Below are 26,289 nucleotides of genomic sequence, written 5' to 3'. Positions count from 1 at the left end.
TCATGGTTTTTAAGGCCCAGCTTGACAAAGCCCTGGCTGGGATGATTTAGTTGGGGTTGGTCCTGCTTTGAGCAGGGGGTTGGACTAGACGACCTCCCGAGGTCCCTTCCAACCCTGAGATTCTCGGGTTCTGCGACACCCCCAGCACCACAGGGTCCCGTGCTGATGGAGATGAGATACTCTGTTGCCCTCCTCTCTCCAGGCAGAGCTCGAGGAGAATCCGTGACACACCAGCTCACTTTTCCCAGCACCTCCAGGGCTCAGGTTTCCAGGCTGCCCAGCCCTGCTGGAGCTGTGACTCCTGGTGCCTGGAGCTGTGACTCCGGAGCTGAGGCTCACAGGGGTGACAGGACCTCACTGCACATTAGGTCACTTCCCCCAACGCCTGTTAGTGACCTCCCCCGCCCGGCGGCATTCGGCTGGGTGTTCCTACGAGCTCTCCTAGTACAACAAACCATTGGACCGGCGGGTTCCAGAGACGCAGCCAGGCGAAATGCAGGGAGCCTCTCAACTCCAGAGCAGCAGCTGCGAAGCAGAGGAGAGGAACACGGGGTAATTTTTCTCCCGACACCCCACGCGGTGGGCTTAGACTCCGGCTCGTTCCCCTGCAGGAATTCTAACCTCTTGCCATTGTTTTCTTTGGAAGAATGGTGCCCCGTCCGAGGCAGGCCCCGTGGAGACCCCCCGAACTGGCGCTCTCCGGTGCACGCCCAGCGTGAGTGGGAGACACGGACGGCTCATCAGCGGCTCGGCAACCTTTGGATCAGCTGCCAAAGGCTCTTGGTGCTGCTTGGCCTCGGTGCTGCCTCCAGCACCAGCTGACGCTGCTCCTGCCTATCAGCCTGCTCTTCCTTTCACTGCATCTTCTTCCTCCTCTTGCGCCAAGCCCAGTTCTTAGCTCTCCTTGCCTGCCTGCCTTCTCCTCCTTGGACATCTTCTCTCCAGCTCTGGCCTTAGCTAACCCCCTTCCCGGGGGCTAGCTTGCTGCACCTCGGGGACTCCCCTGTCCCCCTCATCTCCTCCAGCTCATCCGCTTGCAGAGGGCGTTTCTTTGCGTGATTGGAATAGACTCCAACCCAGCTCCGGCTCCCTATTCTGCTGGCTGCAGTGTGCTGGTCTCTTCCTCTGCCTCCATTTCCAGCAGACCAGGTGTGGCTCTCTGCACCACTTCACCCCCGGTTCCCTGCGTTCCTCCGCTCCGGCCCTGCTAAAATCTTCCCCCCCGCACACCTTGCCCGGCTCCCGACAGCTGCCCTGCCCTGAGACATTGCCCCTGCTCCCCCGTCTGCTTCAGGGTCCCGGGCACACTCGCTCTCCCGGGAATTAAAGGCTCCCGTGTGCTTGCTGCTGTCATGCAGGCCTTGTGTCACGCTCTGGGCCCTGCTGAGCTAGCACTGGCTGCAGGGGGTGCTAGAGCCTCTCCATCTGCCATGGCTTCTCCCATAGCCCCGTGCCATGCGCGGGGCCTGCTCTGCCTCCTCCTTCCCCTCGCCCTGTGCTGGCCCCCTGGCCCGGGGTGAGCGAAGGCTGCAAAGCCGGCCGGGCCACGGTTTGTATGAAGGACGCTCCCTGAACAGCCCCTGGCTGCAGCGTATCCAAGAGGCCGGGCCCCATGTAGCCAGCGACATTGTCTCCAGGCCGGGCCCTTGTTCCCTAGGCAGCGTGCCCGTACTTCCCACCCACTCAGAGCCCCTCTGGGGCAGGTGCAGTGACCCTCTGGCCTTTGAGGCCCACCCTGGAGCAGGGTACCCTCCCTCCCGAGGAATGCTACCCCCACCCTGAGGAAAGTTGCTTCTACCACCCAACCCTGGAGCAAGGTATCCCTTAAGCAGCATGGGTCCTTTGAGCTAATACTGTGTCAGTCATGCCCAGGGCAGCTCCCTCCGGGAGTCACGGGCTCAGGCTCTCTGCAGACTCAGGCAGCATCGCTGCATCGGTCACATTGGGTTCTGTTTTGGAAATGTTCCTCACTGCACTGAGAGCTAGGGGCCTTTTCTTCCTTCTGTGAGGGCTGAGAGTCTGGAGAACAAGCCGGCAGGTCACAGACCAGCCCTGGGGCGACGGAGCCCTGATCCCCGCCTGGAGCTGCCCCCTTGTGCTGCAAGCCCAGCCATCAGCACACCAGCCATAGCTAGGAGCCAGAAGGGTGTCCCTGCAAAGACCTGCTCTCAGCCCACACTAGATGGCTCCCCGTCACCCTCGTTGGAGCCCCATCACGTTGCCTGTCCCCAGGAGGTGCCTTCCAAAGCAGGGTCCCCTCTAGGGCTCATGAGTTCCAGAGCCAAAGATGACACCCCACCCCGCAAACGCACTGCGAATGTCCTGCCACCAGCCTCCTCCCACTGACTCCAGCAGAAACACCTCGGCTCAGCCCAGCTCCTGCACCCCGAAAGAGCCCACGCTGAAAGCAGCTCTAGGCCAGAGCCCCACACGGCGTGTACAGGCAGGGTCCCAGACACGCCGCGGGGGTTGGTCTAAGCAGAAATGACACAAGCTCCTTGGCAAGCCCATGTGACCCAAGGCCACCCAGCCCAGGCACTCCCAGCCACACCATACTGGGAACCGCAGGCCCCCATCACAGAACTAGCTGAGGGCCCCGTCTTGGGATGGAAGGGATCCAACTCTTGGGTCCCACATACAGAAGCCTCCAGCAGCTGAGTTGTGGTCCTAGCCCCACGCTCGGGGCACAGATACGCTCTCTAGTACCTGCTCCTGAGAGGTGCATCTTCATGGTCCAGCTACCCAGTGCCCCAGGCTGACCCTCAGCTTCCTCATCACTTGAACACACCTCGCCCAGCACTGCAGCCGTGTGGGCCCTCTGGGATACCAGGTTAACGCTCCAAGGGCATGCGCTAGGTGTGACTAACACACGTATACCCACACGCTGCCCACAGGTTTCTAAGCCACCGTCACCCATCACTTAGCAATGCAAGAAATGCCCAGCTCTAGCCTAAAGCAATAACCCAGACCCAGAACTGAAGTTCCCTGCCTCAGTTTCCCCGCTCAGGTGGTGGAGCCCGCGACACAGCAGTTGTTTCACAGTAACCACCTCACCATGTTGGAGCTGTGCAGACAGACTCCCCAAAGTGTCCCCCCCCACCCCCATTTAGCCTTATGTCAGGGTGACAACACCCCCTCGACACCTGTTCACATGCCCGGTCTGGGAACCCCTGTGGCCTGGACTACGCTGTGGGATCTGCAGCCTGCAACACGCACACCCCAACACCCTGTGGGTGTAAACCCCCTCCCCACCCTATCCCTCGGGCCTGTCGGTACAACTTCTTCCCCCTTTACCCCAACCCCAGCCTAGGCGCATTCTCTGAGCTGCAGCTGGGGCAGCGCCTAGGCATCGGGCTGTCCTCCATCCCCAGCTCTGCTAGGCCCTGGGGGCGTGGCCCCCCCAAGTGCCCTGGCTGGCTGGGAATGTGGGGTCCTCCTGAGCACCTCTTGTGCCTGTTCCATAGGGAGCTGGCCCTTTCCCTGCCAGGCCAGCGGTGTTCTGCGATGGTGGGTCGCCCCATTGCTGTCCCGCCCCAGCGAGTGCAATGGGCAGCAGCAGAACTGGGGGAGGCAGAGTTCCCCTTTTTACACCAGGGTGGACTTTGGCCCCAGACAGCTCGCGGGGACAGGGCCAACACGTGGCCAAACCAGGGCCTGCCTTGCTAAGCGCCGTGCATTAGAGCTCAGCTAGGCAGGTCCCGCCCTGCTGGAAAGCTTGCTCCGTTCGATGCAGCTGATCGGTTCTCACCCTAATCGCCATGGTGGACTTTGTTTCTTCTCATACAAGCTACAATCTAATCAGCCAGCAGCTCGGAGCCCTAAATTCCAGCCTGGGCCCTTCGGAAAATGCCAAGGAACATTTTTCCCACCAGCCCAGTGCCGTGGCCGGTGGAGGTGACTCTGCCCCCTCCCTGATCGGACACAGTCCAGTGGCGTCATCGTACAGAGCAGCCACCTTGGGGAAAGCTCACGTCGGCCCGGGAAGATGCACGCGCTAGAGAGCCAGGCCCCTTGCAGGCGGCCCAGGGGGCGAGTCCCCCCCACGCTACCTGCCCCTAGCTGTGTGGCTGTTCCTAGTGTTGCTTGCAGATGGTGCCTAGCGCCCCGGGGGAACCCTTTGTCCTCTATTTGCATAAATAAAAATCAATCACAGCTGACTTGCTTCCTGGGGCAGAGGTCCCTCCGGGCTGAGCAGTCGCTAGCACCAGGTTGGCCCTGTTTATCTCGCCTCTGTCAAGAGTTAACCCTCCTGAGAGCTTGGGTGGATGATTTTTCAAAGTCCCTAAAGCCTGTTTTTCAAAGTGACTTAGGCACGTGGGCTCAGCTTGTCAAAACAGAGATCTGCCATCCCCGCCCTGATGGCCGCTGGGTTTTAAGTTCATTCAGTGCTGGGGAAAGGTGCCAGATCGCCGCCGCCCCCCCCCCCCCCCGCAGACCAAACACTTTGCTGTGACCTCCAGCCTGGCACAAGGGGGACACAGCTCACTCTGCTGGACCAGCAGCCCCTGAGACCCCGTTCAGCTGGAGCAGAACTGAGACCTCCCTCCCCCCCATCCTTTCTCACTGACTGCCAAGGAGTCATCAGTTGGCAGCAACATCTGGTGGGTACCACCGTGGCTGGGTTCAGCCCCATGTGGAGGGTTCCCCAACCGGTCCGGACCCCCAGGCCGCCTCCGGCCGCGTCCCTGGTCAGACGTCAAGCTGTGTGACGGGCAGCAGGTTTCCACGTATCCCCTCCGAGCAGGAGGCGCATCCCAATGTGGCAAAGCCCAGGGCACCGGACATGCTTGCCAGCAAGCGTTGTGCGGCTGCTGAGCATCCCCCCACCTACCTCACGGCTCCGTACCTTCTCCCCGGGACTCCCAGCTACGCGGAGAGCCCTGCTGCTCCCTGGCACCCGCCTGAGCCCCACTGGGCAGCAGTTCCAGTGCGATAGCAGCCCCCGGGCAGCAACAGACTCAAGACAGCATTCCCCCAGCCCTCCTCACCCACACGACACACTAGAGAGGGCAGGCTGGCTCCTGGCCCATTCCCCTGGTCCGGTCCCCTGCCCGTAAATGAGGACTATGCCGTGAAATGAAAAGCGGGCTCCTTTAACCGCAATACACGCCCAGCCCGAGCACCGCAGGGGAGCCCAGGACTCCAGCTGTGACACAGCTGGCTATTTCTAGGGGCCATAAGCCGCACTGGCAGTGATGCCAGCCGAGGACCCACCCCCAGTGTCCGCATGCTTTGCAGGGGGAGTGCGTGTCACGGGCCAGGATCCGGAAGGACTGCATCACCGCCATGCTGCATGGTGCATTGGCCAAGCTGCATTCTGGGAAGGGTTCTCATTTCTTTAAAGAGTCAAGTATAGGCTGTTGTCAGGGGCAGGAGGCAGGACTTGATCCCATGTAGCAAATCCTGTTCCTGTGAGGGGCAGAGCAGTTTGTCTGGGGCCAGGGCCCTACCCAGGGAAATCCCGGGCAGGCAGCACCTTTGGAGCAGCTGTTCAGCAGCACGGGCTTTATTCCTATTTCCAAACTCAGGCCGCTGGCACCAAGGGCATATTTACAAAGGGATTTAGGTGCCTACAGCTGCAGATGGTGCCTAGTGGATTCACAACAGTGTCTAAGTGAGTCAGGCACCCGGCTCCATGGACTTTCAATGAGAATTAGGCACCAAACCCATGTCGGCACTTCCAAAACATCCCAGCTGTGGTGCTAGGCACCTAAACCCCCTTGACAAGCTGACCCGACCTTCCTGCGGCACTTTTGACAATGGGACTTGGGCTCCTAAGTCACTTGGGCCTGTTTGAAAATGGTCCCCTCCAGCTGAGTGCGCTTTGCCAGTCGCAGCTAATTGCAAAGTGCCATGCACAGCAATGGGGTGAGCATGTTGCTCCATAGGCCAGCCCTTCAGCACAAAGAGCTGAAACTGGGGGCCTGGTGTGTGTGGAGGGGAGGGTGGGGCGGCGGCATTTGGCTGAGGAATGGGCAGCCCAGAGTCAGGGAGTCAGCTGCTTATTTACAGTAATATACAGAGAGTCCTGCTTCCCTGGACAGGAGTGGGAACGTCCAGCACATGCCTGTGTCAAAATCTCCAGCCAGACACACCAGCCCTGTGCCCAAAAAGCTGCTGTCTCTCTCTCTCTCAGCATCTGCTTCCTGCAAGGGTCACACACACAACCCCTCCTTTCAGACCCACGGACCAAACTGTCTCCGGCAGCTTAACCCAGTCTCTCCAAGGCCTGTTTTCTGGGTCTTTAACACCCACCTTTTCACCCCGCCCACCCCCTTCGTCCAGGCCGTGCAACAGAGAGCAGGTGCTCTGGAGATGTCTCTGTGAGGCCCAGTCTTCTTGCACCCTCAAAGGAAGCTCATTCAAGGTTCCCTGCATGTTCAACGCGCACGTCTCCTTAGCGAGGCCCCGGATCGATTGCGACGGCGACCCCTTACAGCAATAAACAGCTGTGATGTCCTGGGGCTATACCCGCAATACAGTGCACAGGGCTCACCGCCCTCTTCCCGGGTGAAGGAGCCGTGGCGTGGGAGGTGTCGGGTGCTTGCATAATCCAGACGCTTCCTTTAAGTCTCTAACGGGGCTTTGGGCGTGCTGGTGAACGTGGCCTGAACCTGTTAAGAAGCCCCCATGGCTAATAGCCCTAGAGCCTGATCAGCTCAGTGCATTAATTCGCGACTGGAAAGAAAAACATCTCACCATCCCCAGACTGTCAGAGGAGGCTGCTTAGAGAGAGAGAGCACATGGGGCCAGAGGGGAGGCAGAAAGGGGGCGGAGATGCTAGTCCAAGCTCTGCCCACACATACCCAGAGCGGGACACTGCTCACCCTACAGTGCAGTCCATCATCCCGCACTGAGCCCCTCTGGCCTCCTGGGGCCTGGCTCCCCCTTGTGAGCTGTGAACAGGCTCAGCTGGGCTCTTTTTTGGTTCGGGGGGAAATAACTGCAGGCAGCTCCTGACTGCCACCCACGCATGGCCCCAAAATGAGCCTTCCCGCATGGCAAATTGTGTCGCTGTGTGACACAGCACCACACCCACAGGCCCACACACCAATTCCCCCCCACCCTGCTAGTCGTGGGGAAGTTACAGTGGTGACGCGGAGGGTGTGGCTAGGCGTTAATGTTTTACCCGTGTAATCACTGTAATGCCCCAGGGGACAGGCTGGGCTGTAATCAAAGTGCATCTTTACAGTTTAGCTTAATCTGCTTCCAAAGGTCCCAGGGATCAGGACAGGAAGTAGTTTTTCCATGATGCACAACTGGCCTGAAGCACCCGGGATTGGCCACAGCTGGAGATGAGACCCCAGCCATGGGGGGGATCAGAGAGTCCTTTCTTAGCTGCCTGGCTCTTCCCGTGTGCTTGGGGACCAGATGGGGGCTGGGAAGGAATTTTCACCGGGTCAGACCAGCGGGGACCTTGGGGTGGGGGGGTTCTCCCTCCTCCGCAGCATGGGGCAGAGGTCACCTCTGGGATCAGCTGGGCCTGGATCGCCTAATCCATTCCCTGCCATTGCAGGGGCCTCGGGCATTGGTGGCATCTCAGTCCTCCTGGTCTCTGCCTGCAGCTCACAATAGGTTAGATCCTGAAATGTAACAACGTTCTAGGGCTCACTGGGTGGAAATCGATGGCCTGGGCTACACAGGACGTCAGACAGGAAGGCCTAATGATCCCTTCCTGCTCTGAACTCTATGAAGCCATAAGCCCCCTTGTACCGGGCTACGTGTCCATTCCAGGAGACAAGGTGTGAACTGAAATCCCTACAGTCACACTGGTACAATGCCCCCTGTGGACAAGCCCTTAAAAGACCATCACTGGGCATGCAAGTTAACCCCTCCCTGAGATGAATGGCAGAGTTCACACCTCCACAATCTCTTGTTCAGCGCTGCATCGGTGATCCCGTTCACAGCCATTGCTGCGTGAGGAGTGGGGGAGGTGAACAGATATCGGCTGTTCATTGCCAGCAGCAGAGGAAGTCCTTGTCTAGCTCTAGGAGTAGGCGCCGGGAACCAAAGAGCTGGGGGTTATTCCCACTGAGATTACGTGGGTCCCTGGGGCTGTACGCTGACATTGGGGCTTGTTGCCCGCCGAGGGCAGGAAGCATGTGGACTTGGGAAGGGTTGTAAGGGAGTTAGCTGCAGCTGAATATGAAAGCACGACGCCTCTTTGCCACGGTCATGCCAACGGGGGTCCCGACGAGCTGGCGCATCCCAGCCCTCTGGGCATAGCCGGGTCATTGTCCTAGCTCTGGGTCTCTTGGGCCCACTCCCAGGGGTGGCCCCATGTCTGCTACCCTTCCTGGGCACACAGGGCAACACAGCCTGGCCAGCTGGGCCCCAGAACCAGCTCCTCAGTTGTTTAGGTTCACGTCCCAGTGCCCAGCTGGCTGTGGGAGCCCTGCAGGGCCGGCGTGGCAGGCCAGCCAGGGACATGGGCTGAGCCAAGGGGTTGATAAACTGGCCACTTGACTCTGAACAAAGCACTAGAGCTACAGAGCTTTGCAAACTAACAAACAGACTGGAGCTCAGCCTGTCTGTGAGTCTGAGGTGTGTGGTCGGCGTGTCCTGCCTGCTCTCTCTCTCCAGCTCAGTCTCCTGGCATGTGGCAGTGGCCATACCCCCCTCCCCATGCTCAGTGAAGCCCACTGAGCCCATTCTCTTAAATACAGCCTCTGTCCCTTTTCACCCACGTGCTCCAGCTGGGAAAGTCCTGTCCAGCCCCTTCCCTCTGCGAGGCTTCTGTGTAGCAGTCATTGTCCCATAGCGATGGAGCGGTCGGGGCCTGGCAGTCAGAGCTGAGGGCCCTTGATCATGCTGCGATGGCTTCTCAACCAGCGACATGCCACTAGGTGCCGAGCCCCTAATCTGGCTACTCTGAGAGCGCGGCCAAACTTGGAATTTCCCTCCTATGGGAATTCCAGCCTTTCGAAAATGGTTCTCGTTCTGGATCGGCATGAAAGCCAACACATTGTGACATTTCCTGCAAAACCAAGTTTATTAAAAAAAAAGGTTGGTGTGGGTCCATCAAAGCATTGCATTCCGAGTCTGGCTTTTTAGCTTATCTCTATAGTAAGAGTCCAGGACTGTCTGTCGGTCGGGGTTTGCTGTGTTGCTGGTTCCAGGATATGAGAGAGACAAGGTGGGTGAGGTGATATCTTTTATGGGACCAACTTCCTCTTCTGAAGAGCTCTGTGTAAGCTCCAAAGCTGGTCTCTCTCACTGAGAGGAGTTGGTCCCATACAAGATATTCCCCCACCCACTCTGGCCGAGTGTCACTCTGAAGCCTAGAATAGCTGTTGAGTCAGTGTGACAAGATGGAAACAGCTACAGGCCTGGCTGGGTGTCTATAAAAGGAAGCTCCCCCCACCACCCTTCATTTATCACAGAGGCTAAGGGGGCAGCTTTGCGGCTAGTTACAGAGAGCTCCTCCCAACCAGGAGGGGACCGTATGAGACAAAGTGCTGGTTTGTCTGTACAGCCAAATGTAAAGATATATTCCTAAGAACAAAGCGTGTCGGCCACACCTCCGGGATGGGGGACTCTATCCTGGGGAGCAGTGACTGAAACAGATCTAGGGGTGGTGGTCGGTAATCAGCTGACCGTGAGCTCCCAGTGCGACGCTGCGGCCAAAAGGGCTAATGCGATCCTGGGATGCACAGACAGGGGAAACTCAATTAGGAGCAGATTGGTTACTGTACCTCTGTATATGGCTCTGGTGTGACCGCAGCTGGACTCCTGTCTCCAGTTCTGGTGCCCACAATTCAAGAAGGATGTTGATACATTGGAGGGGTCAGAGAAGAGCTGATCCTTCTCAGATTAAAGCAGAGGTCCCCAAACTGTGGGGTGTGCCCTCTTGGGGGGTGTGTGGAGGAACATTGGTGGGGGGGGCACAGTGGGGCCCGGGCCAGCCCCCATAGGGGGCAGGGAGTGAGTGCTTCCCAGCCCCAGCTCTACTTTGGTTCCACCCCCTGCCTCATCCCCTGCTTCTGGGCCCCGTACTGGCCCTATCCTCAGTGCGGCTCTGTTCCTGGACTCGCGCCAACCCCCAGCCTCAGCCACTGGCCACAGCTCAATTCCTGGCCCAGGGCCGAGGCCAGGAGTGAGCTGCTCCTGGTTGTGGGCCTGGCTGCTGGGCCACACTGCAGTCCAGCTGCAGCTCTGCTCCAGCCCCCAGGCTCAGGCCCTGGCCACAGCCCCACTTCCAGCCCCATTCCCACCCACCAGCCTTGGCCTCCTTACCCCATCCGTGTCCATCTCCCCTCCCCCCCCCGGAGCCATGGCCCCGCTCCTCACCCTGGCCCCAGGGAGGCAGGGGGGCACAGACGGGGGGGAGCATGACCCTCAAAAGTTTGGGGACCACTGTATTAAAGGATTAGAAAACCTGCCTTTGACTCAAGGAACTCAAACTGTCTAGCTTCACAAAGAGAAGGTTAAGGGGTGATTTGATCACAATCCTAAGTATCCACTTAGGAACAAGTAGTTAATAGTGAGCTCTTCAATCTAGCAGACAAAGGCATAACACGATCCAGTAGCTGGAAGTTGAAGCTAGAGAAATTCAGCTGGGAAATACGGTGTAAATGTCGAGCAGTGAGAGTAATTACCCATTGGAACAATTTATCCAGGGTCGCGGTAGTGTCTGTTCATGTTTAAATCACGATTGGATGGTTTTCTAAGGCTCTGCTCTGGGAATGATTTGGGGGCAGGTCTCTGGCCTGGGTTATCCAGGAGGTCCGAGGAGCTGATCACAATGGGCCGTTCTGGCCTTGGACTCTAGGAATCTGTGCAACTGTAACGAGTGGGTACGAGAGGCTGCACTGGCCAATCAGAGGAGGGAGTCGACACTGAGTCTGCAACAGCATTAGTGTGGGACTAAGCCAGGTGGTGCCTGAAAGAGAAGAGAAGTAGACAGATCTCGGCTTGGTGTTGCAGAGTCTGCATATACTTTGCAAGTTTCCAAGCACTAAGTCAGCCGAACACATCACGCTTACATGTATATCTAGCACCTCCCAGCCACGCATTTCCACAGGCCTTGCACCCCTCCCTTCAGTCACACTTGCAACTGCCAACCCCCAGCTCCTCTGGGGCGAGATCCCCATTCGACTCCTGAGGGAAACAGAAGCACGTTGTTAAAAGTGAGCCTCTCCTTTTCCAAAGGGGACCTGTGCACTTAGGAGCCAACGCCTCACTGAAAGTCAACAGGGTTTCGGCTCCTACACCCAAAATGGGACTTGGAGCACAGAGTCACCTAGGTGGGCATGAGCGCACACACAGGGCAGAGCTGACCAAGCTCCCACAGTAAGACGGTGGCCGGGATAGAAATAAAGGAGCAGACGCATCCTGCTCTCACCCCTGGCCTGTGCTCCCCCCATGCACGATAGCTGGGTGAATAGTGGATTTTTCGGTTCACGGACAAGTCTGAAAAATGGAAGAAAACGTTTGTTTGGGGCTGACCTGACATTTTTCAAAATTTTTGTCAAATTGGAAAAGGGGGAAAAAAAGGGTGGGGTCACATAAACCTGTCACCGTGACGACTGTGACAACTTTTAAAATAAAAGGACAGGGACGTGGGAAAGGCAAGGTCCTTTCTGAACAGGAAAGAAGTCAAGCCGTTGCCTTTCCAACGGTCAACATGAAGCCGTTCCGATTTTCCGGAATTCGGCTGACGGTTGGTTTTGCCCCAAGCCAACGACACTGACAGGAGTCCGTGAAACATTTCCGTGTGGCCAGCTCTGCGGCTTGTGTCGGATAAAAGATTCCTCCCCACAAACATCTCCCCGCTCTGCTAGCGGGTGTCAGTTCTCCTCGAGCAGACAAGGGGCAGCGTGGCCAGCAGCATTCATGACCCACCCCGCTCTCGGGTAACACGCTGTGTCCGTGATCACAGCAGGTGGACGAGGAGAAAGCAGACCCAGCCCAGGCCCCGGTGGAGCCAACTGCGGCCAAGCAGCCCGAGATGAAGACAAAAGCAGACAACGAGGAGCCCTCCACCATGGACCCGCTGTTCAAAGTCCTCCAGACGCCTGTGAGTGAGCTTGACGAGACCACCACACTGCCCGCACAGCTGGACCGCTCGCACAGCCTCCACATGGAGGGCTACCTGGGCCGCAAACACGACCTGGAGGCTCCTAACAAGAAGGCGTCAAACAGGTACAAGGGAAAGGCGGGCACTCGGCTTGTAGGACGTGTCCCATAGGGAATGGCTCTGGCTCGGCGGGGGTCAGCTGTGCCCGGCCCATAGAGGCATTGGCAGCTCCCCAGCAAGACCAGGTGGGGAGAGGTTGCAGGCACGCTGGGCTGGGGGGCAACCCCAGCACAGGGCCTCTTGGAGCAGCATGGAGGCTGCCTGCCGGGAAATACAGATTCTGTGGGTGGGACCCATGGGTGAAGGCTCCCCTCCACCCTCCTAAGAAGGCCACTGCATGCCACGCTGCCCAGGAGCCGACCCGACCCCTGAGCCACTCTTCGACCTCCCACGACTCCATAAATCTGTTACCCGCGCACTCTACGGCACCCACCTTTACCCTTCCATGGGCTCAAGGCGTAACCCAGTTGAATTAGGCACCCAACCTGTACCCAGTTCTTAGGGCTCCAGGCGAAAGGCACCACCCCGTACCCAGTTCCTATGGCTCAGGGCGTACTCTTCTGTGGAAAGAGTGGAAGAGCCTTACGCAGTAATATCCTTATCCTTTATTTATTACCAACCACCAAAACGGAATGCACACCCTAAGCATACAATGCTCACCACTCCCAATAAGGCAGACGAACTTTTCCTGCTGGCCAGTCAGGGTCAGGTCGTCCAGAAACTCCAGCTTCTGCATGCTTATGGTTGGCAGGGTGTTGGGTCTGGAAGCTCTGATCCTGGACTGTGTCCTAGAGTTAGGTTTCAAAGAACTTCCCTTTGGACCCCAGTTTATACAGTGAGTGAAACTTGAGTCCTGCTTAGCTGTACCTTACCCAATCATTTTAAACGAAAGTCCTACAAACCAGTATTTTCCACCGATCCTAGCCCAATCAGACCCAACCATCTTAGTTGATTTAAATCTTGCAAAATTAGTTATGCAACAGACAAAAACAATCAAAGAACCAGACAGAGACCCAACAGGTAAACAATAGAGAAGGGGGGACCATGAAGGCAAAACAATAGACTTATAGATCTCACAACTACAACTGCTGATAAGTGGTTTCTTGCTGGACAGAACACTGTTGAACAAAGTTTTCTTTAAAGATCTGAAGGTCCCTTTCTTTAGCTGGTGATGGTGGGTGCTATTAGGACAGGAATCTTCTTAACAGCCTGATCTTACACAATTTAGATGAAAGGGGATGATGTGACTTTCTGCTTCTTAGCTCATGGCTGCTGCTGCTTACTAAAGAAAAAGGCCGCAGACCTTACACTTCAGTACAGAATTACCACCGCAGCCCGATGCCTGGTGCCACACCATGAACCACAGCCCCTCTGACTGGCACAACAGTCCTTAGCCGATTCTGCATGTTGGATGACGATGTCAGACACAGCCCTGTGGGCGCGAGTGCAGTTTCTTAGACTGCCCTGAGCCAGTGCTCCCCCATGGCATAGCCACATTGGAGAGAGTCGGAGAAGAGCCTGGAGAATGATTAAAGGGTTAGAAAACCTGCCTTACAGAGCTAACCTCAAGGAGCTCAATCTATGTAGCTGACCAAAGAGAAGGTTAAGGAGTGACTTGATCACAGACTATAAGTGGGGAACAAACATTTAATAATGGGTTCTTCAATCTACCAGAAAAAGGCCTAACAGGATCCAATGGCCAGAAGTTGAAGCTAGACAAAGTCAGATGGGAAATATGATGTACAGTTTTAGCAGTGAGAGTAATTAACCATTGGAACAATTTACCCAGGGTCATGGATTCACCATCACGGGATGTTTGTTCTACAAACTCTGCTCTAGGAATTATTTTTGGGGCGTTCTCTGGCCTGTGTTATACAGGAGGTCAGGCGCGATGACTACAATGGTCTCTTCTATGGGAAATCTATGAAGAAACCATTTCAGCCCCACTGCTCAAGACCCCTGGCACATGGAAGGGACCAGACCAGAGAGCCCCACACAATGTATTAACCCTGTCATTCCTGGCTGAGCCAGAGTGGAGCTTTTACCACGAGAAGCCAGGCTGGATGTACAGACTTCAAGTGATGGAGAACCTGCCCCTGGCTGGGTCAGCTGATAGTTTCCCCTCCCTGTGAAAAAACTGGGCCTTCCCTCTAGTCTGGATTTGTCAGGCGTCAGCTTCCAGTCATTAGAACTCATTGAGATTCACCAGCCCCCCGTGCTCCGAAATCTCCTCCCACATAAGTCCTGACAGCCCACAATCGAGTCACCTCTGGGTGCTAGGAAAGTCACCTCAGCCAGCAGGTAGCAGGGGCCGGGGCTTTCAGGTTCCAGGCTCTGATGGTGCGTGAGGTGCATTTGGGCTGTGGAGTTGGAGTAACATGTGTCCTCACGCCTGTCACACAGGTCCTGGAACACGCTGTACTGCGTGCTCCAGAGCAGCGAGCTGGCCTTCTACAAGGATGCCAAGAGCTTAGCCTTGGGAGTGCCTTACCACGGGGAGGAGCCCTTCCGGCTGAGGAACGCCCTCTGCCACGTAGCCACTGGCTACAAGAAGAAGAAGCACGTCTTCAAGCTGAGGTGAGGTGCAGACAGAGCCCCGAGGCCAGACCCTGCAGCCAGCCTGCCCAGGGAGCCCCCCGCAAGTCAGCGCCGGGTACATCACAGCACATAAACCTCCCATGGCTGGGACCTGGGGCGCAATAACCCATGGCACACTCAGTGGGGGAAGGGGACCCACACCAACCGTGAAGGGCAAGATTGGCTAGCACCTAAGCCATCCCATGGGGGTCATGGAGTTTGCAGGGAGCACCTTGATGAAGCAGAGTGCCCAGTGCATCTGGCAGGGGGCCCAGAGGGAGGTGCTGTTTCAGCACAGAATGGGGGGCATTCCAGGCCAACCCCTGCAGGCGGGAGCAGCCAAGCAGTGTCGGGCGGAGGACATTGAGATCATGATAATTGCTTGGCCAAGCCCTAAACCCAGTCCCCTCCACCACCTTAACCCCTTCATGCCTGTTCCTTTGCTGCCATCAGGATCATGGTCCTGCCTTCTCTGTGCCCACTGCCCCCCCATTGCCCGCCCCCGCTCTGCAGCCAGCAAGTGTGGCTTTTTGTCCTGGTGTTCAGCCAGTGACCAGCTGGCAGGGAGTTCCCCTTGGGCTCCAGCCACATCTTGGCCACTTCAGAAATAAGCCCCTTAAAATTAACACTGACTTCCAAACATAGGCGCCAACTTCGTGGGTGTTCCGGGGCTGGAGCACCGCTGATCAGCTCCTCCCCTCCCCGCAGTGCCTCTAGCCCACCAATGATCAGCTGTTCAGCGGTGTGCAGGAGATGGTGGGAGGGAGGGGGAGGAGCAAGGGCAGGGCAGGCTCAGGGCAGGGGGCAGAATGGGGTGGGAAGAGGCAAGGTGGTGGTGGGGGCTTGAGGGAAGGGGTGGAGTGGAGGCGGGGCCCAGGGTGGAGCTGAGGTCGAGCACCCCCCCGGCAACTACTTCCAAAAGTACGTGCTGGGTCCGCCTGATGAGGGACCACCTGGCACAGGGACTGCTGTGGGCTGGGAGATCTGGGAAGGGTGGGGAGCTGCTGCTGCGGGTTCAGGAGCCCTGGGGCACAGCGTCTGGAGCCCCGAGAAGGGAGAGGCAACTAGATGCTGGCTTTAAATCAGTTAATTAAGGTATATTTAAGGGGGCATCTGAATGACCAGGAATCTCCCCTCTACTTTCCAGGCTCGGCAATGGCAGTGAGTGGCTCTTCCATGGCAAAGACGAGGTAGGTGCCTGTGTGGGCCATTCGGGGCTGGAGAGGACGTGGGAGGCTGGAACGTCTCAGTGAGCAGGGGTCCAGGCCTGGCTGCATAGATGGGAACAGAGGCTGTCACGAGAGCTACCTGGCCTGGGGGTGGCACAAAGAAAGGGGAAGCCACTAGTAGAGAGAGTGTTCTGGAGATATAGTCCTACAGGGTAGCTATGATGTAGGCCTAGGCTGGGGCAAAGCATGCTGGGAGAGAAGTCCGCCATGCCCACAGCTGGGCTGAGGATGGGTCTCTCCAGAGAGCTAGGGTCAGTCAGGTTGTGAGTGGCATGGGGACCAAAGGCCCCTGCATCACCATCTCATTTCCAGACCTAGCTGCGTGGCTCTGCAGAGGCACTGGCTTGCTCCATGCGAGCTGCCTCTGACTTTCACTTGGAACCCAGCCGTGTCTGGTTCCCCCAGCTCCTGCCTGTACAGCTGCGGAGCCAGCGGCAGAGGAAGCTGCTTGCTTTCTCCCTCTGCCTCCTGCATGTCTCGCCATCATTCCTCTGGGGGCTGTGGAGACACCACAGACTCACCGTTTTCCGTGAGGAGTGTGTTAATTCTGCCAAAATGGGTCTTTCATCTGCATCTGGCTGAGCTGCCTTGGTGCGTTGTGGGAGCTGTAATTCAGCTGTCTCACACCCTCATTCTCCCCTATGGGACACGCTCCCAGGCCAAACTACACTTCCCATAATGTACCGTGGCAGCTCAGTGAGACAGCAGACCACAGTGAATCATGGAATATATAATCGGTCTTGTATCAGGGGGTCGCCGTATTAGTCTGTATCCACAAAAACAACAAGGAGTCCGGTGGCACCGTAAAGACTAACAGATTGATTTGGGCATAAGCTTTTGTGGGTAAAAACCCACTTCTTCAGATGCAATAATCTGGCTTGGGAGCCCAGCCCATAGGGGGAAACGTCAGCATGAGACACCTGAACGACAACTCCCATGATGCACTGCATCAACTCAGCCAGACACAGACTAACATGGAACTGTCTTGCGAATGGAACTGTTCAAACATGTCTGAACTTTCCGTTCCATCGAGCTGGGCTGATCCAGCTTTCCTGGTACCTCCCCACATTGGACTCTGCCCCGGGACAGACATTCCGATTTCTGAATAGGTCTGACTGCTCCCCTGCATCTGTCTCGGGGCATCGGATCAGCCCAGCAGCCCATCTTTCCACTTTGCTGGGCTTCTTGCCATATGGGTGACTAGCCCTGGGATTCTGGCCCCCTAATGGTAGCTGTCTTCTGCCTCCCTAATTGCCCCACCCCAACGGGGCTGCAGTTGCAGGAGAATACGACGTTCTCCTTCGCTCCCTGCCCCATTGGGCAGTACTGGAGTTTGGGACACAGAGAGCCCTGAGTGAGATCCTCCTAGGTCTTTAGATGCCCAATTCCCATTGATTTAGGTGTCTAAATACTTTGAGAAGCTGGGCCTTAGAGGCTGGGAGGTCCAAAACAGCCCATGGGAATGAGTGGCCCAAATCCCTTTGAAATGCAATGGCCGTCGGGTGCCCAACTCCCTTGGGCGTCTCAGAACACTCCAGCCGTACTGTTTACCAGTGCTTGGGTTCCAATGAACCTTTGAAAGACACTGAGCTGACTGAGGTAATAATGCCCAGTGCCCAATGGTGGCATTGGCCCCCGCCTGGAGGAGGAATGCTGGGTGAGAGGGCAAGCTGGGTTAGACACAGGGGTGACTCCTGACCCCGTAAGGCGTGGGGCTCTTTGGGGCGAGCGCTAGGGGGGCTGGAGGCTCAGAAGCCGCTGTCCCTGGGCGGTGACTGAGGGGAGCTCTCTCTTGGTCTCTGTCCGACAGGAGGAGATGCACACATGGCTGCAGGGCCTCAGCACAGCAATAATAGAAGCCCAAAGCATGAAAGCCAAGGCGCTGAGCCTGCCTCTGCCCTCCAGCACCGCCCCGGACGTCATCCTGGCCAAGAAAGACAAAGAGAAAAGATTCAGCTTCTTTCCCAAAAAGAAATAACCCGAGAGGTGGCTGAGGGCAGCCCACTCAGCTGCCTAAGAACTGCGCATGGGGGAGCGTCCGCGGGCGTGCTGGGCCCCGCCACCCCCCCCACCCCCATGCACCTCCGGCAGCAGCCGCGGGAGCTCACACCACAGCCCCGCCTCCAGGGCCGGGGCACAGCCCCACGCCCCGCTCTGCTCCCACGCAGCACCGAGCCAGCCCCGTGGGGGCCGAGGCGTGGCGTCTGCTGAAGGCCAGTGCTGGGCGTGCCGGTGCGGGGCCCTGTCCTGTGGGACACGCGTTGCATCGCCCACGGCCGGGGCGAGCCACACGGGCGTCTGGCGGAGGAGGCCCCATCTGAGCCAGACCACGCAGTGCTGGGGACGCGCTGCCCAGGCCAGGATGGAGGCAGCGAGCTTCCCGACCTGCCTCTCTGACAAGGTGCCATGACGGCCCAAGACATAGGCGCATCTCTGGGCGCCGCGGCTGTGGCAGGGCTGCCTGCAGCCACTAGGGGGTGACGGTCACACGCGCCTGGGCAGCTCTGCCGGTCCTTCCAGCAGGGGGCGTGAGGTGGGCTGGTGTGCGTGCGGCCGCCCCCCCCCCCCACACCTTCCCAAGCCACACCCCACAGGGAGCCCGTTGTCAGGCAAGCCATGCGCAGCCGAGAACAAAGGTTTGCCCTAAATTAGGGAGGAAGAGAATCGTTATAATTCTGCAGCTGAGTGTGTGTCTGCACAGCTGAGTCTGTTTATATGTGTACACGTCTGCATTTCACGTGACCACGTGTGTCCATGCATGTGTGAGCTCACAATTCCCACGTGTAGACTCTGTTGTACTGGCTCAGGCTTTGCCTGGGCTCGGGCCGTTCTTGGCCTGGGTCCCGTTTCTGTCCCTGACCTTGTGGTTCCTGTGCTCTCCCCTGTGGGCTGGGCCGGGCCCCCTAAAAGCCAACGTCTCCAAAGCCCCCAGCCCTCCCCTCGGTGTCCTTGCTGCTGCCCGGGGGCTGGGGAACACCCTGCAGGGTGTGGCAGCGGGGGGGCCCTGCGTTCCAGCCAGCCAAGCGGTGCCACGGGGCTGAATGCCCACTGGCACATCCCTGGAGGGGAGGAGGCTGGGCGAGAGAGTAGGTGCTTTCTCCCCTGGGTCCCAGAGACACAGGGCTGTGATGCCTGCCTCCCACGCAGTGCCAGGATGCGGCCAACTCTTGCCCTGTTGCCGCCTGCTGAATTCACTGCAGGCCTCATCCCCAGCGAGGTCGGGCCAGGGGAGGCTCTCTGCTTCCTAAACCCAGGCTGGTGGCGCTGCTGGCGGAGGGCAGGGAAACACACCAACAAATGCACTGCCAGGACCGGCTCTGGGGGACATGCCAGTGCGTGCGGTGCGGGGGTCCCGTCCTGAAAGTGCCTTACCTGCAATAATGGAAAACAAACCCCATGTGCTGAGGCACCGTGCCCCGAAAACTCCAGGGCCGGTGCCCCCGCGTGCCCCCAAAGAGGCGCTCCCAGCCCCCAACCCCTGATCCCTGCCCCCAGCAGGGGCCGGCTGAGCTAGGGGGTCCGTGGCATGGGCCGAGAAGGCTCCCCCCAGAGCAGAGCTTGGCGTGGGGGTCAGTGGCTGGCAACTCAGCCCAGCCAGTGTGAGCAGCCTTCCCAGTCATGACAAGCACAGAGCCCCGGCACTGCGGGGGAGGGCAGTGTCTAATCCCCCCTGGGCCCTGCGCACAGATGACACGAGACGCTGTGGGAGTCCAGCAGGCTGACCCAGGGCTCTCGTGCTGTCAGCACTGGGCAGGGCGGCGCTGCAGGAGGCAACGTCGCACCAGAGCAGCTGGGAAATGGCCCTGGCAGGAGGCTGTGCCCAAGGCAAGGTTCACGCCCTGTAGCGGGCCGTAGCACCGCCAGCCTCCCACACCGGCCCTGTTGTACACAGCTCTCGAGGAGGGCACACCCTGCAGCCAGCCACCCCGGGGCCTGGCCTCATGCCTCCACCACAGCCCGCTGGGCAAGGCCTGCCGGAGCCCAGCTCCACCCCACTAGCGCTGGACGGTTCCCATCAGCTCCTCCGGACCCCCCAGCCTGGCTCAGCAAAGCACCGGGACATGGCACTGGAGCAGGGGGCGCTGGCTGGCTGGCAGCACGTGCGGTACGTCCTGGGTGCAGAACAGGAAAGGATCCCCCACTTCACGCCAACGTCAGCCCCGTGTTTATCAGCCCTGGCACCCCCCGAATGAGGCTGCGCCCGGTCCCCTGGGGTTTGATCCTGCCCTGCAGTGGGGCTGGAGGCTGTGCTGAGATCTGTACGGGAGTGCTGGCAGCTCTGGTACTGAGCTGGGGCCCCCTGCAGCTTGAGGCTGCAAAAGCCTGTCTTTTCGTCTTTGGGGCTGTCCCTCTCGGCTGCCCCGTTTCTAAGCCAAGAAACACCCAAGTTCAAGTCACTGGCAGAGGCAGCAGGGGCAGGGAATGGGGTGTTTTCAGTGGCACCCACAAGAACCAAAGAGCCTTGGCGAGCCACCCTGCAGGATGTGGAGTTAGACCAACTGCAGGTGTGTATCTCGGGGAGGTGTAGCTATATTTACACACACTGGGACTGAAAACCCAGAGTGGGGCCTGGTCCCCGCGTTGGAAGTCGCCCTGGGCACAGGCAGGCACTGCGGTCAGTCAGTGCCATGGGGTGTGCTATGTTTCACATGCATTTTCTCCTGGCCCGTGTTTCCATGCAGCTTTCTGTCCTTGGCTGAGTGGTTTCCTCCACCACTCCCTCCTTTGGAAGGGCTCCATGCAGCAGGTCTTGGCTCCAGCCCTTTCCGTGTGTTGCTGGGTTCAAACACCTTTTGTTTCTCATCAGAGTGCCCCCCCCACCCGATTCCCCCCAGGAGTACTGGATTTGCCCAGAAATCATCTGTTTTACCTAGCATGGGGCCATTTGACACCTGGACCATGACTGCCCTCTCCTCCTTCTGGCTGAATTCATCTTGGTGGGATCTCTGCTCCACAGGGCTGCTCTCCCAGCATGCACAGCGCTCCCGCGCAGATGTGGGGCGCGGGCTCAGGGCAGACATGCATGGGGGGGCTGGAGCCCCAATGAGTGCAGGAGACGGGCGCACAGCCAGAGCAGCTCGCCGAGGGGCAGGGGGTCGCGTTGCTCGAGTTGGTTCTTTGATTCCCGCTGGCTAGGCACCGCGTTCGACCCGCTGTCACGTACTTCCACTGTGCATAGCAAGAGCTAAACCTCCAGACAGTGCTGCAGAAGCATTTTAATAATGGTTTTTCTAAGAAATAAATAAGCCAAACCCCGCTCTGGCTGAGGCATCTTGTTTCGATTTTACCCAGCAGGTTTCATGCAAGGGTCAGCGAGAGCACTGGGGCCGCCTTGGCTGGAGGCCTGTGCCCTGCCTGGGGCAGCACGCGTGGAGAGACGTGGACAAAGTCTGAGAATCTAGAGGAGAGCGACAAAGATGGTCTGAGGTTTAGCAACCCTGGCCTGTGAGGGAAGGCTTTGAGGACTGGCTGTGTTTAGTCTAGAGAAGAGAAGGTTGCGGGGGGACCTGAGAACAGGCTTCAGAGATGTCAAAGGTGGGTACAAAGGGGACAGGGATCAACTGGTCTCCATGGCCACCGAGGGTAAGAGGAGGAACATGGGCGGCACATAATGGAGGCGTAAACCTCCGTTAATGCTCCCCGGGCTGGGCCGCGGCGGGGCTCAGAGCTCCTCCGGGTGGCCAGGGCTCGGGGTGGCTCAGGTAGGCGGGCCAGTGCACGGGGTGGCTTGGCCAGGCCAGCCAGGGCTCCTCTGGCCATGGGGTGGGGCTCAGGGTTCCTCTGGCCCTGGTGAGCGAGAGCGGGGGGTGGTGGGAGCCCAGTAGGGGTGGGGCCTCAGGCAGAAGGGGGCAGGACAGGGGGCTAGCCTCCCCCAGCCGGGGGTTCACGTGCCGCCATGGGAAGGAATGAGGTTAATTTGCAGCACAGAAGAGACAGGTTTCATATTAGGCCCTGGACAGGTTACCCAGGCAGGTTGTGGAGGTTTTAAAAACCGGGTGGACAGACGCCCATCAGGGCTGGGCTGGGATTCTGCCTCAGCACAGGGGCAGGACTAGAGGGCCCAAGCCGCCCTACGTTCCCAGGGGTCCGTGGAAGGCCATTTCCGTACCGAGCAGCGGGGATCCCGGCCGAAGCCGCAGGGAGCCATGCTGCTGCGGAAGAGCATCTGCAATAACAACCTCCCGTGCGATGGCTGGCAAGGGAGCGTGGGCTGAGCAACAAACGGGGCGGGGAAAGCAACGCACAGAGGAGGGGACTTTTGAGAGGCCCAAGGGGAATGTTTCCCAAAGCAGGTAAGTGACTTGGGAGCCCAAGTCTCTGGGAAAGCCAAGGGGATTTCGGCTCTTGGTCCAATTTTATGAAGGGTTTTAGGTGCCTACATTTACGAGAGGTGCCGAGTGGGGATTTGAAAAGCCCCTAGGTGCAGCTCTGCATCTGTAGGTGCCCGAAGAGCTTCACCTGGGGCAGCTCCCTAAGGCCCTGTTAGAAAGCGGCTGGAAGCAGCCCGCCTGCCTTCCCTGCCAGGCTCCGCACCCCTAATACCCAGGCCTCTGCGCTCGGCACTTGGCACCTCGTTTGGGGTGAGGGGATGCTGCAGCATGGCAAGGGCAGAGCAGTGGTCAGGGCACTGGCTGAGGTACTGGAAGACCTGGGCCCTGTTCCCTGCTCTGGCTCAGGCTGCCGGCCGGCGTGGCCTGGGCAGGTGATGTGGGGTGTTTCTGCACTACACAGGCAGGTGTGATTACTGCCCGGATACGCTTACGGTGGCTCACTTGGACCTAGCTCTGTAACGCCAGCTTCATCTGCTCCACCCCATTGTGCTCAAATAGCGGCAAAGGGCTGGCGGCACGTACCTAGCCAGGGTCCCCAGGGCCACCCCATCACCCCACGAGTGAGATGAAAGCTGGCACAGGGAGGCACACCTGTGCCCCAATCCCCTCTCCAGCTGCAGCATGGCCATGCCCTGCGGTTCCACAGGGAGGTTGTAACAAAGCAGGGACTTGAGTCCCCATCTCCTCTGGGCCATGTTGGGGGGCCACCACACATTGGTTTGTGGTGCAGACATGCTCACAGGGGGGTAATTTCGCCAGCGCCCCGGCAAATTGTGCCCATGCCCATGCAGACCCCGCAGGGCTGGTGCCAGCTAAACACCCCAGTGCAAGTTCCATGAAACCAAGCCGGACGTCTCTGTGTCCCAGCTCCCCACCTGTACCATGGGGATCGCAGCCCCGCAGAGGTGAGATGCTCATTAAAGACGGCGAGGCACCCAGATACAATGGTGATGGGCGCCATAGAAGGCCTTTAGCTAGCCAGGCATGTGCGTGATGATTGGTGACAGTTCCAGGCAGAAGGGCTGAAACACAAAGGCCAAGATGAGCAATAACTTCCCTGCCATGGACAGAACTGGGCCGGCAGCCGTCATGGGGGTGCCGGCTGCTGCCACCCTGGAGACAGAACCAGGGGTTTCCAGTAAAGCGCCAGGGCTGTGCAGGGAGGTGCTGTAACAGACTCCTGTCCTCCAGGGCTCAGCATACACTCACCAGCAGGAGTGTGGCCTTTGTCCAGTGATCTCTTGGGGGTGTTTGTATAATGATATGTGGGGTGGGGGGGGTTGCGTTTTCACCGTGATATATCAGGGACATGGGATATTTGTCCAGTGATCTATTGGAGGAGCTGTGTGGCATTTGCACAGTGATATACCCGGGGGCCATGGATGTTCGTACAATGATGTATGGGGGGGGGGGGAGATACAGGGGGCGTTTTCACACTGCTATATCAGGAGGGTGTGGCATTTGTGGTGCAAGCTATCAGGGGAGCTTGCAGTCTTTGCACAGTGATCTATCGGGAGGGGCATTGCTACAGTGCTATACTGGGGGTGGGGGGGAAATGCTGCATTTGTACAGGGATCTCTTGGGGTCTGCGGTGTTTGCACAGTGAGATAGCGGTGGGGGGTGGCATGTTGCAGTTGTACAGTGATACATTGGAGAGTGTTTGCAAGGTGATATATCGGTGGTCTGGGGTGTTAATACAGTGCCATATCAGGGATATGGGGCATTTGTACAGTGATAGTGGGGGCATGCAGTGGGTATTTGCAGTGATCTATTGGGGGTGTTTGTATAATATTGGGGAGTGGCATTTGCATAATGATATATTGGGATATTTGCACAGTGCTATATCGAGGCTGGGGCATTTGCAGTGAGGTATCAGGGAATGAGACATTTGCACAGTGATACAGCGAGGGGGTGCGAGGCATGTATACAGTGATATATTGGGATGGTTTCACAGTGATATATTGAGGGTGGGGGCATTTGTACAATGAAGTTTTGGGGGTGCATTTGCACAGTGATAGATCAGGACAAGGTTGTTTGCACAGTAACATAGTGGGGGTTGGGGGCTTGTACAGTTAGATATTGGGGGGCATGTGGCATTTGTACAGTGAAGTTTTAGGGGTGCATTTGCAGTGTGATATGGGGGAGTGGGGCATTCGTACAGTGCTGTATCTGGGGGCATGTGGCAGCTGCACAATGATCGATTGGGGGCATTTTCACAGTGATAGATTTGGGGCTGGGGTGTTTGTACAGTGATATATCAGTGGGTGGTCAAGGATGTACCAGGGAGGTGTGAGGCGGGTGGTCAGCGATATATTTGAGGGAGAGGAGTAGGTGGTTTTGAATCACTGAATTTTCCATTGCTGGGTCCCCCGGCAGGCAGTGTAGTTGGGGCAAAGTGGGGAGTCACCCAAAGATCACATGGGACTCGCTGCTTTAGCCCAGCTCAGGGGCTGGCCCTGCCCTGGCTCACAGGCCGTGGCAGGCCCTTGTTGGGTAGAGTCCAGGCAGGCAGCGCCCAGCCTTCGGCCCAGGCTGGTTTATGCTCATCCAGTACCCATGGCAGGGTGGGGATGGGCAGCGAGGTGTGATCCCAGCTCCGGGTGCCCCACTGCCCACAAAACCTGGAGCTGCAGGGTGGGCCGCAGATATTCCTTACTGGGCCCCTGGCATGTCTGGGTCAGCCACTGGCAAGCAGGGGGCTGCGGGGGGCACACCCCCAGGAATAATGCACAGAGGACAATGCTGCATTGCTGTGGCCAGGGGAGCACTAGGCACGCCACACCGCCCTACCCCATACCCAGCCCCCCCTTCCCCACACACCGCCCTGTGCACCGCCCTGCCCCCTTTACCCCACTTCCACCCCCCACAGGAGAGCGCAGCACCGGGCACTCGGGGGGCGATGGCAGGGCTGTGGAGGGGGCCCGTGTCACACTGTGGGGAGGAGGCAGGAGCCCCCGTTGTGCTGCAGCCCGCTGAGCTGAACTCCCCCAACCCAGCTTGGGCCTGGCTCTGCTGGAGACGCGGCCTAGCAAGGCAGCCTGAGAGGGGGATGGCACTGCCCCCTTGCCATTGCTGGGCTCGGCCCATGAGCTGCCCGGGCAAGAGCACCGCAGGAAGCACCCAGTGGAGGGGGGCACAACTACAACCAGCCATCAGGCTAAGGGCACGTGGGGGGTGCTCGGCCTCCCTGCCATGGGAGCTGGAGGGGGTACGGTGTCCCTCTCAGGGCGGGAACCTCGCTGGGCACCCATGGAGCAAAGGGGCACTGGCCCCTCCCCAGGGGTGCAGAATCAGGTCTCCCAGGACAAGCCCTGGCCCCGCACCCTTCCCAGGCCCTATCCAAGAGTGACGGCCCCTAGAGGAGGGGAGCTCCCAGCGCCCCCCGCTGCCTGGGTGTCCCAGCCCTGGGCTCCCACCCCAGCTCCCAGTGGGGAGCGCTGGCAGGGGAAGAAGCCAGAGCTGCCCTGCACAGCCTGTGCCAACCTCAGAGCCTGAGTGAGTGCCTCCCAGGGCATCGCCCCATGGAGAGCGCACCTCCCCCCCTCGCCCCCGTGCCAGGGCTGCTGTGCCCCCAGCCCTCGGGGTGCAACACACAGTGCTGAGCAGCAGGGAGCGTGGGGGAGAGGAGGGCGAATCAGCCCCAGGACACTGCCCCTTGCCTGGCTGGACAGACAGATGGATGGGGGCCCTGACACTCAGGCTGGGAGGGGGCAGCCCAGGAGGGGCTCCCCTCCAAAAAGGGCCTGGGGAATCGGAGCCGTGGGAGCCAGGGGAGGTGCTGGAGCCTGTGGGAGGTTCTGGGCTCCTGGGGAGCCACCTGCCCTGGGTGGGGAGCCCTCAGCCCAGCTGGCTCTGCCCCCCCATCCTCTACAGCTGCTTCTGCCTTCTCCCCTCCATGCATTAACCCTTCAAACCACAGGGCTGCGGGGCCTGGTGCCTAGTGTCCCCCCTCCAAAGAACACAGAACCACTTCCATCACCCGTCCCAGGCTCGGGCCCAACCGCGCTGCCCACGGTGCGGGTTCTTTGCCAACCCCCATCCCACAGTGGCAGGTCGGGGTCGGGGATTGGGG

At 58.7% G+C, this 26,289-nt stretch overlaps 1 protein-coding gene across 1 annotated transcript in view; it reads left to right on the top strand.

Moving 5' to 3' along the window:
* Positions 1 to 21,144, top strand: part of SPTB (spectrin beta, erythrocytic) — a 132,463-nt gene extending 111,319 nt beyond the window's left edge. The window contains exons 32-35 of the mRNA XM_077820756.1: positions 11,882 to 12,144; positions 14,483 to 14,656; positions 15,804 to 15,846; positions 17,696 to 21,144. Coding sequence (XP_077676882.1) covers positions 11,882 to 12,144; positions 14,483 to 14,656; positions 15,804 to 15,846; positions 17,696 to 17,863 — 648 coding nt within the window. The 3' untranslated portion in view covers positions 17,864 to 21,144. The remainder of the gene's footprint in view (positions 1 to 11,881; positions 12,145 to 14,482; positions 14,657 to 15,803; positions 15,847 to 17,695) is intronic.
* The last annotated feature ends 5,145 nt before the right edge of the window (positions 21,145 to 26,289 follow it).

Source organism: Eretmochelys imbricata, chromosome 6 (genome assembly GCF_965152235.1).
Source record: "Eretmochelys imbricata isolate rEreImb1 chromosome 6, rEreImb1.hap1, whole genome shotgun sequence".
Taxonomy (NCBI): Eukaryota; Metazoa; Chordata; order Testudines; family Cheloniidae; genus Eretmochelys; species Eretmochelys imbricata.
This window is presented reverse-complemented; position numbering and strand designations above follow the sequence as displayed.